This window comes from Bemisia tabaci, chromosome 3 (assembly GCF_918797505.1).
Source record: "Bemisia tabaci chromosome 3, PGI_BMITA_v3".
In the NCBI taxonomy this organism is placed as follows: Eukaryota; Metazoa; Arthropoda; class Insecta; order Hemiptera; family Aleyrodidae; genus Bemisia; species Bemisia tabaci.
In genome coordinates this window covers 57,503,480-57,513,329 of record NC_092795.1, presented here as the reverse complement: position 1 = coordinate 57,513,329, position 9,850 = coordinate 57,503,480, and the positions used below count along the sequence as shown (strand labels likewise).

At 36.7% G+C, this 9,850-nt stretch overlaps 1 protein-coding gene across 2 annotated transcripts; it reads right to left on the bottom strand.

Moving 5' to 3' along the window:
- Positions 1–2,388: 2,388 nt before the first annotated feature.
- On the bottom strand, positions 2,389–5,820 carry LOC109034146 (acyl-coenzyme A thioesterase 13). 2 transcript variants are annotated; one of them, XM_019047141.2, is made up of 3 exons: positions 5,497–5,820; positions 3,986–4,179; positions 2,389–2,689 (listed from the first exon to the last, which is right to left on the bottom strand). In XM_019047141.2, exons 1-3 carry the CDS (start codon positions 5,569–5,571, stop codon positions 2,533–2,535), a joined length of 426 nt encoding a protein of 141 aa, XP_018902686.2. In that variant the 5' UTR covers positions 5,572–5,820; the 3' UTR covers positions 2,389–2,532. The 2 variants fall into 2 exon arrangements, with proteins under 2 accessions (XP_018902686.2, XP_018902687.2); XM_019047142.2 differs by lacking the exon at positions 3,986–4,179 and adding an exon at positions 4,256–4,443 and having other exon boundaries at positions 5,497–5,817.
- Between the last annotated feature and the right edge of the window lie 4,030 nt (positions 5,821–9,850).

Sequence of the window (9,850 nt, the reverse complement as noted above, 5' to 3'; positions counted from 1 at the left end):
ACGAAAGATGAAAGGAAAATATCAAAACTTAATTAAATCCTTGTTAAATACATTTTTGATAGTGATTGTTAGCCTGAAAGAAAGGCGAACTTTTGAGTCTTCTTTGAAGATTATTGGGTATAAAATCTACATTTTTTTATGTAGATCCTTAAAGGTTACAAGTTTTTTGACATTCATTTCTCTTGCACCTACATCTAGTATTGAAAAGTATGATGCCAGCTCAGGAAAATCAACCTCCATAGGAAATCACATTTAAATTGAATAAAGGAAGACCCAAATCACAACTACAATCATAAGAAATTCATTGAAGTACCTGGGTAATTGAAATGTTCCTACAAGTAATAATTTTGGAGGGAAAGCAAACATGATCTTCATCCTAAAAATTGCCTTTCCGTCTACTACTTATTACAAGTATTAGATTTTGGGGTCCTACATAGGTGCTAAAACAGGAACATGTTCAAATTACTATTTTTGCACTAGTGTGGTGAATACCAATAATTAGTGGTAATCTGTGTTTGGAAAAAGTAGCAAACCACATACTTCGTAGATGCTAATCATTGTTCAAAACAGCATGAGATTTTTTGAATAATTCAGTATTTTAAGGCTCCAGCAGCCTGCTTGTTGAAGCTTAACTGCTTTGTGCAGATGACAGAAAGACACGCCTATCTGCGCCGTGTAATATATCAATTTTTGATTCTTGTCTTGCTGATATATATTTCAACAATTGGGCTGCTTGAGCCTTAAAATACTAAATTATTCAATCAGGTTAAAGAGAAACAGTCAAGCACAAAAACAAAGCCCGAATATACTAATAAAGAAGGAGAGAATTAAAACATGGGTAAACAAGGCTAAAACATTAAAAACACTAAAAGGCAGGAAAGGCTCGAAACGTCCTGCCTTTTAGTGTTTTTAATGTTTTAGCCTTGTTTACCCATGTTTTAATTCTCTCCTTCTTCATTGTTAAAGAGAAATACAACATTCTTCCTTTGGAAAGCTTTGGATAAGATATTTACCTTGAAGATGAATTTTAAATCTAAATTTTTACCACAGCAAATGAAAATTGACTAGACTATTCAGTGGGCTTGGATATAATGTGTAATTAAAAGCTACACCGTCCAAAACAGTAAATTCTTTCTTCTCTCCATCAATAAATTCAAATGTTGGTTGTGTTGAAGAACTGTACCTAAAAACTAAGACATCCCTATCTAAGATATGCAAAATGACGCTGCATATTCAATTAGCTGAAGGGTAGACTAAATGGTGAACATTTTTCAGCTTTTCTAGGGTTAAACAAAATGATAACAATTCCCGGTTATTATCAATTAACTATCTACAAAGATGCATAAAAACCGGAGTAACTTTTTAAATCAATTTAAAAATTGACCTTGAACATTATTTTGCTGGATTTTTTTCAGTAAAAAAATTAAAATTTCTACAAAATTTTAAGGAGTCTTGCCATAATTTAGTTCTGGAACAGATATGTATCTAAGAGTGAGACGGTTCCATACCTAAAAAAGGTGTTGAAAATTTAATCACAACAGCCGCCATAAAAACCCTATGCCCCCTCTAATTCTCAGATCAATGATCTACGGTCTACTGATGGAGGAACGGAGCTGTGTGCTTCTTAATTAACCTCTTACCTGGCTGACTCAGTCAACCATTTACATACTTCAGCACATTGGAGCTGCTCGTTATCCACATCAAGGCAAAAGAAAGAAGACAGTTTTTCTTTTGCTTTTTTCATTGTTCATATTTTCATTTCACCTGTAGAGCAGGGTCAAATACATTTTTACTTTCGTTTCCAAAATCTTTAATTATTCATTACTATACAGACCTTGCCAAGACATCATACCGATCTCTAGTAAGAAATATTTTGAATGGTTTTTCTGTATTTTGCGTTAAATTAGTTTTCATAAGTTTTAGCTGAAAAACTAGAATTAATAAAGATTGCTATTCAAAGGTATTTTCACTGCACATTCTGACATCATTCCCATAGCCTATTGTAAGTAAACCTTTCCCCAGTCACTTACCCTTGCTGTAGAGCATTGGAAAGAATTCAAAGCCACGAATGAAAATACTTCTCGACAGACAAAATTTCATTTACTTTTTTAACTTTCGAACAGATTACAGGCAAGTCCTTTATTTACAATGAATAAATTATATCACAGATAGTTGGCAAACCACACAGACAAAAGAGAGATACATGAAAAAAAAAGTCCTCAATTTTTTGTATTTTAGTGGAAACTGAAGAAGGCAAATGATGTAAAACAAAGAAAAGCAGTTCAAAGCTACTTCTGATAGCTACCTCAGATTTCTTGGCAAGGTCTACGATGAAAAGAAAAATGAAAGATACTTATTGGATGTCAAAAGGAAAAGTTATTTTATCCCCCCCCCCCCCCCCGACTTTTAACTGTAAACTGAAATCATAGTAACTTATTTATTAAAACAAATTTCAGTTACCGAAGATCAGTCTATTAATCAGTCAGTTGATTTGAGGACTTAATCTAAATGAGGCGAATGAGAGATCGCTGATCAATCCTTGACAAACTTGATGTGAGTGGCGGTTGCTATGACTTTTCCTGATGTTTTTTCAGTGATCTTAGCTTCAAGAAATGCTAGAGTTTTACCGGCTTTGACAGTGTTGGCTGTTATCACTATTTCGTCTCCCACCTTGGCAGAATTTAAATAACTGAGAACAAAACAAAGAAAAATGTGGTACAAAATTTGAATCCGAGGAAAGTATAAAGCCAAAATGTATTTAGAAAATGGATCATTGAAATGAGAAGCATAGGAACAATGCATTCTTAGTAACTCATCTTAGGTCAAAAAATTATTTGAGTCAAGACTTGTATGACATCTTTATTTTTAACTTATTTAAACTTTTCTGGATGTGTTTTTGTAACTTCTTTTCGACTGTTTGGTATCAAACTTCAAACAAAGAGCAATCAGATCATTTCATAATCTCTTTAATTTTCTACCCCTTCTTTCTTTTGCTACTACCCAAGAGGTACAGTACGCCTTGCAATGAGACTATAGAAAAATTGCGATGAAGTTGCAAAATTAGAGCATCTAGAGCAATCATAGAGCAATAGTACACCATCTCTTGGGTGCTAGGTCAAAATGTCCAAACCCAGAATGTCCAAAAATCCAAAAAGGCCAAACATCAATGATGTCCAACAGAAAGGTAAGTCCAAAAGTAGGCGAGTGTCCAAATCAATGGAAGGAGTAATTATTTACTAACTACTCCATTAAGTTGCAACTTTTCTATTGCAAAATACTTCTTGGACTATAGAAAACAAAAGATGTCGAGTACTCAGGTGATGCGTAGGTAAATCAAATTATCATAAGTTTTATCTTTTCAGAGGCGCATCAATGGTCAAAGTACAAAACAACATATCTCCATTTTGGTGATTTAAAATTTTTCCTTTCAATTTATTTTTCTAAAGAGAAACAGACCTTTATAGCTTGAAATTTACACAGAATATTCTGCTGACAGTGAAGGAAAAATCAAGGAAGTTATCAAGAAAAAACGTTGACTGGTTTTCGAAACCAAAATGATATATGACAGGATGTCTGCAATGTAGTTGCATACGGAAGTAAGTGGTTTCCCATTTTGGCCATCAATATTGATGAGCGGTTCAAGAGGGCAGAGGTAGCATGCCCCACGCATCTTGTTGAGATTCAAGGAGGGGGAAATCCACCCTCCTGAAAATTAACTTTTCATTTCTAACATGGAATTTCTAATAAATTGGTTGAGTTCTGGTCTTCACTTCGAGGTGCTAGACTCCCCCCCTCCCCCGCTAGTAAATGATCGATTTAATTATAGTGATTTTGTCCTTCAGAAGAGTAAGTAACAGATAATAGGAGATACATCAACGCACAAGGGAAAGTATGTTTTTAAAGCTGTACCATTTGTACAAAGGTTTGCTCTACATTTGACCCTCCCAACTGGTACGGACTACCAAAAAAGGCTAAAAACACTTACGAAATATCCAAATTTGTTGTAGCAGAAGATCCACCTCTGGCCCCATTTGGATGAGTAAAGTGTCCAAGTGACGGAATTACATCTACTATGGTGGCTATCAGTCCACCATGGAGAGTATTATAAACATTCAGATGCTCTGCTCCAACCTTCATTTCAGCAACAATTTTCCCATGATCAACAGACACGATACTTACCTTGATCACCAAAGCATGAAAATATGAAAGAGTATGAGTTGAGGATAATAAAAACAACAGCTGTGAATTAACTTACGAAATTTTCAAATCTATGGAGCTTCCTCTGTTTTGATTGGGTTTATAGGTAACGAGCGCATAACTTGATAAATTATCAATTATCGTTGCACTTAAACCTCCATGTAAAGTCCCCATGTAGTTGGTGTGTTCCTCTTCAACTTTCATCTCAGCTGTGAGTTGCCCTTCACCGGCAGATACTATGTTGATCTTCAAGGATAAAAAAAGGTTTTCAACTATGAGTAAAAAAATTAAATAAAGTTAAGGAATACAAGAAAACTGGATATTCAGAGGAAATAGCATGGTAAGTTTTTAGAAATGCAACCAACACCATTTTAAAAGACCTAACACACAAGGATTTTGGGATCAAATCGATGTCTTTCAATTTACTTATATTTAAGTGATGTAAGTACTCGTACTTGAATCAGCACTTGTATATTGGTAAATCACTCTTTACTTACTTTATAATTGAACTAATTCTACTCACCTCTCTATCTACTCATGTATATGAGTAAATATTTATATCTTCATTACAAATTTATTAGGATTATGAAAAAAAAAAACAAAAAAAAACTAAGAAGTGGCCCGAACTGTACGTAGCAAGGTGCAGAAATGGTGCTGGGTTCACACCATTTCGCGGGGAAACAAAGCCAAGAAATTCCAAAAATTAAAATTAGAGTCAAAATTAAATTTTTGAACTCTAATTCGTACCAGTACGAAACTGAGGGGGGAGAGTGTTCAGCTCAGGCAGTTTGCATTGGAATATTAAGTTGCAGTCACGCCGAGAGATCTATACCGGTTTGGGCCTTATTAGACCTCATCAGCAGATCACACTCGGCAGTGATCCAACTTAACATGCCGCAAAATCCAAGACGGCATTAAAACGCCGTCATGGATATGACTTAAGGCATGACACAAAAGTGTGATTCTCGCGCCATCTACCGTCGCTGAAATTGCGAATTGCTAAACATCGTATGAACTTCTACAGACAATATTTTGCGAACGGATAGTGGGAAGGAGAAACGCTTCAAATGAGTTTCTTATAATGATGAACTGACACCCTGCTCACCAACTTTAAATGACGTCAGTGATGGTTGACGAGTGGACTTCAGATTGTTTGACATGGAAAGACCCTTCATCAACTTGCAGACCGCTTCAAAATTTTGAACTATCAAGGGCAATAGAGGTCAAATGCCGTAAAACTACTACCTAAGGCAGGACATTTATCTATGAAGTTCAAAAATATATATGTACCGAACTCACCTTATCTAAAACTTTTCCAAATCCGCCCAACTCTACAGAGTGTTTCAGCAAAGTTCTGACCAGCTGTAGGCTCATTTTGAGGAGGACGTAAGTACGAAGGAAGTTGAGCTGCGAATAGACAAAATCAAGAGATTTGCATACTGAATGGCTTGACGGCAAAAATTCTAATTTTACAAGAGAAAAAGGACTAGGATTCGAAACGAATTACAGTTTCATTGTCAGATAAAGAAGTTATCAATAATAAAAGGCGATCACCGATAAGAGATAAGAACATAATATACTTTCAAACTCACATGGGCTGACGCAATGCTTGTCTCTGCGCAATGCTGACGGCTGAGAGGTTATATTATTGTTTGGGTTTGAGTTTGAATCTGGAGGAGAATGTCGCCTCCTCTGATTGGTTGATGATTCCCGCCACCTTCCAAAAAAAAGAGGGGAGCATAATTTTTTATAGGGGGAGGGGGGGGGGGGGATTTGACCAAAGCAACTTGAAAAAATTTAAAATTGCAAATTTTTTCGGTAAAATATTCCGGGAACCAGACATATTCAAAGTAAATAAATGTTTTTCAAGAGCACTTTTTCTAGTTTTTTGCTCACATTTTGGCAGCTAGCAGTGACACGAAAATAGAAGCGATAAAGTGTGGAAATCCTTTTCGAGGACAAGAATGAATAATCTGAACTCATGCAATAATTCTAATATCATTAGTTGATAAGAATGAAACTTAGGTACCTGTAAAGGTTATTTTTTTTCTTTACGTAATATAATTTTTCTTTGATTATTTCTTTTTTATTTATTTACTTTACTTATTTTAATTTTTTTTCCTTTGTTTCTTTACTTAGTTTTAATGTTTTACTTCATTGTTTTTTCTTTACTTAATATTATTTTTCTTTGATTATTTATTCTTTATTTCTTCCCTGTATTTTACCGTTACTTACTTTATTTTATTTCTTGCAATTTTTTATTTTTTTACTTTAATTCAGTCACTTCATTTTAATTTTTATACTTCATTAAATATCTCTTCGTTGTTATTTATAACTGCATTTTATTTATCTATTTTTTCTTTTTTTCTTTTCGTGTCGAGAATCAATTCAAAATTTTCAAACTAGGATTATTTTTATGATTGGCTAAAGTGCTTCTAGCATTGGACAAATAAGCTCAGGCTACTTACTTGAACAAGTGAGATTATGTAGAATAGAAAATAAAAAAATTACCCCTCTAAAGTACTGAAGCCTTGACATGGTGTTAAATATAGTGCATGCCTAGCCTACTGGTAAACCTGGGATGTTTAGCTTAACGACAGCGTACAATTGACAAGAAACATTGTTAAAACATTAGTAACAATTGATCAATTTCTTCCATTTCCTTGGAATTTTGAATGTAGAAAAAAATTGATTTTGAAAACTATTATTAGTACCAGGGGCCTTTGGCCGCTACGCTGCCGACAACCAATGCGGAAGAAAACAACATACGTAAAAAGTCGTAGAACAACCGTGTTCAAGTTATCTCGGAGATTAATGGATTCAAATACCGTCAATGTTTTATTTTTGATCAATGTTTTTAAAAGAATACACACTGATTTTCTAATAAGTTTCCGCAAATTTTCCTGAGTGATTTAAAATAGATAAAAGAAAATTTGACTTAAAACGCATAATATCCGAAATCTAAGCTCAGATTCGGCTTCCTCGTGAAAAATCGATGCAATTTCATGTATCATATGTCACCATATCATGAAGGAAAGAGATTAACGTAGCGTGTAGATTCTAACATATCAGTCCGACGTGGCAACATGGGTGATTCGGAGTGGGTCAGCTGATGAGTAAGAAGAAGTTTGTTTTCTCGGAAACGGACGAACCAAATGCTTGACGCCGGCGCCTGGCGGCGTAGCTCAAACGTTTGAATTCTGTGCCTACTTCCGCATACCGGCCGGCTTTGATAGAATCTTTACGCCTACGATTACCCTCTTTTCTTTATGCTATGGTAACATATGATACATGAAATAGCATCGATTTTTCACGAGGAAGCCGAATCTGAGCTTAGATTTTGGGTATGATGCGTTTCAAGTTGAATTTTCTGAATTTGAAAATTTAAGACGGCGGACGTAGCCTAAATTGATACATCGGCTCCCATTCCATCGATTAAATTCGAATTTTTAGTCTAATTTCGAAAATTCGAAAAACCAAGGTGGCGGGCGTGGCCTAAAACGCTATCTCGGTTCCTGCTCGTCGGATTTTCGTAAAACTTGGTGCCAAGGGGAGGGGGGGGAGGAAAGAAATTTTCAAACACTGCAATCGATATGTCGCAGGCAAATAGTAAAATTAGGCATTTTGTCAAATGCCTAGGCAAATAATCAAATACTAGGGGGCTATGCCCCCTGACCGCTACGCGGTCCAACCCCCTGAAGGCGCTCCGCGCCATCAATGGGCCGCTTCGCGGCCCTATTTTTACCTCCTATCAGTGTTAGTTTTATTTTTCCCCTCAAAAATTACGATATGAGGTATACTTTACTTTTAGAATGAAATAATTTTTGGTTTTGATGAATATTTTAGTTCGTTTTAATCCGTTTTTTTTTTTAAATCAGTGAAAAATTTAACATCGTCCGAGTTTCTGACTTGTTGTAATAAATGCCCTTTAATTATCATTAAAACCGAGCAGAGTCAAGAATAATTAATTGCGCGAAGTCATATAGTTTTGCGGCGACTTTACCGTCGCCCGAGCCAGGGACGGGAAAAGGAGTACGCTCCACGAACATATTATTACACGCTTATCAGTCACACAAGGTGGGTTGAATATGAATTCTTGAAAATTTATCAACATACTTTCCCTAATCAGCCCATATCTGATTGCTTTCTTTGGTGACTCAATGTTGGTAAAGCGTAAAAAATTGACGGGGCAGACTACTAACAAAATACTTTAATTGAGTTATCTGAGATGGTGACCTTCATAATCAACAAGTTTATAATTTGCACTAACGCATTCTGTAGTTCAATGAGCCCACTTAACCGAGTAGCATCAACCAAAAACAAGATAGGTGAAGCGCAAGCGCACTCTTTGGTGCAATGAGTCAACTTGATGGAGCAGTTTACCATCAATTTTGTCTCGGTGAACAGATTTGTAATAGCTAGTAGCAACTAATTGAAAATGATTGATTTCCCTAAAGACGTTGTGGACAATACAATGCCGTTGGTTATTCTATCAATTTTTTCATGTATACGGCACCAACTTTTAATTAACAAAACCAAGATGGTTATCCGCGCACAGTCATTTTTTTCCGTGAAAATGGAATATCAGGAAAACGCAGCATTTGGACAACATATAGCATCTCGGGCGTGATCGGTTTTCAAAATGTATTTCTTGGAGAGAGCCTCTAATCTTCGATGGGAGGAGAGAATAATGCCAATACCGGTGCGCTGGGACCGATACTGCTCTTTGGATCCTGGGGGGAGGGGGGGATAGCTTTCCGGGTAAGAAGACACTCCTGGTAAATTACACCACTGGTAATGGTTTCCAAAATATAGCATCGGTGGACCCAGGAAGTTGGCAATATTGTTTCCTATCCATTTAAACCTATGCAAATGTATCGATTCTCGGAGAAGCCAGGTGCTCCGCCCAGAATCGATTATTTTACACAGGTTTAAATGGAGAAGAAACAGCGTTGCCAACTCCCTGAATGCGCCTCTGAAGAAGGCGCGGCAAAGGCGGACTTGGACACGGGCGGACCCGGGAAAAAGAGATGTAATCCTCATAATAATGAGTAATAAAGCCGGAAATTAAATGTGAGCGCCACGCACGCCCCAGCCGAATCGAGAGTCGGGGGCGATGTACCCTCCAGTTCCTGTAGCGGGACCCGGGCCCGGGCGCACAGTGGATCCATCCAACAGGAGCGGTCGGACAAAATTTGGAAACTTTACAAGCTTATAACTCCGTTTATGCAAAATTTGGAGGTTCTAAATGCGGTTTAATCGGTCTTCTCGTTAAATTCTCTTCTAAAGGCACCCCATCAAATTTTAAATACGACAAAATAAACATCAAAATTCGCAGTTTTAGTCCGGAATTGCATGTCCGAACTCCCTGATTGACTCGATCCTCTGTAGGGCGTGCAGACTAAACAACGCAGATCGACAAAAATCAATTTCCTTTCCTAGGTGGGTGCTTTTCATGCGCTTGTGTACTTGGCGCTCGCTTGTGCTCAAAGCAGTGATTTGTGTCTCTTATTTCCAGAATCTCCTTCGAATTTGAATATCCTGCATGAGAGTGTCTTTTGACGAATGGACACTGGGTTATAAAATGTGATTGAAACAGGGAAAAGAGGGTTTGAGGCGAGGGTTTAAATTCGACCGAACCCTGCTTCACCGT

What these genes read in the sequence shown, in the direction of transcription:
- LOC109034146 (XM_019047141.2), bottom strand. Translation starts at nt 5,571, where the DNA reads ATGAGCCTACAGCTGGTCAGAACTTTGCTGAAACACTCTGTAGAGTTG. An exon ending in TTGGAAAAGTTTTAGATAAG is followed by an intron (nt 4,180 to 5,496) that starts GTGAGTTCGGTA and finishes TTGGTGATCAAG; the next exon opens with GTAAGTATCGTGTCTGTTGA. An exon ending in ACAACAAATTTGGATATTTC is followed by an intron (nt 2,690 to 3,985) that starts GTAAGTGTTTTT and finishes TTTTGTTCTCAG; the next exon opens with TTATTTAAATTCTGCCAAGG.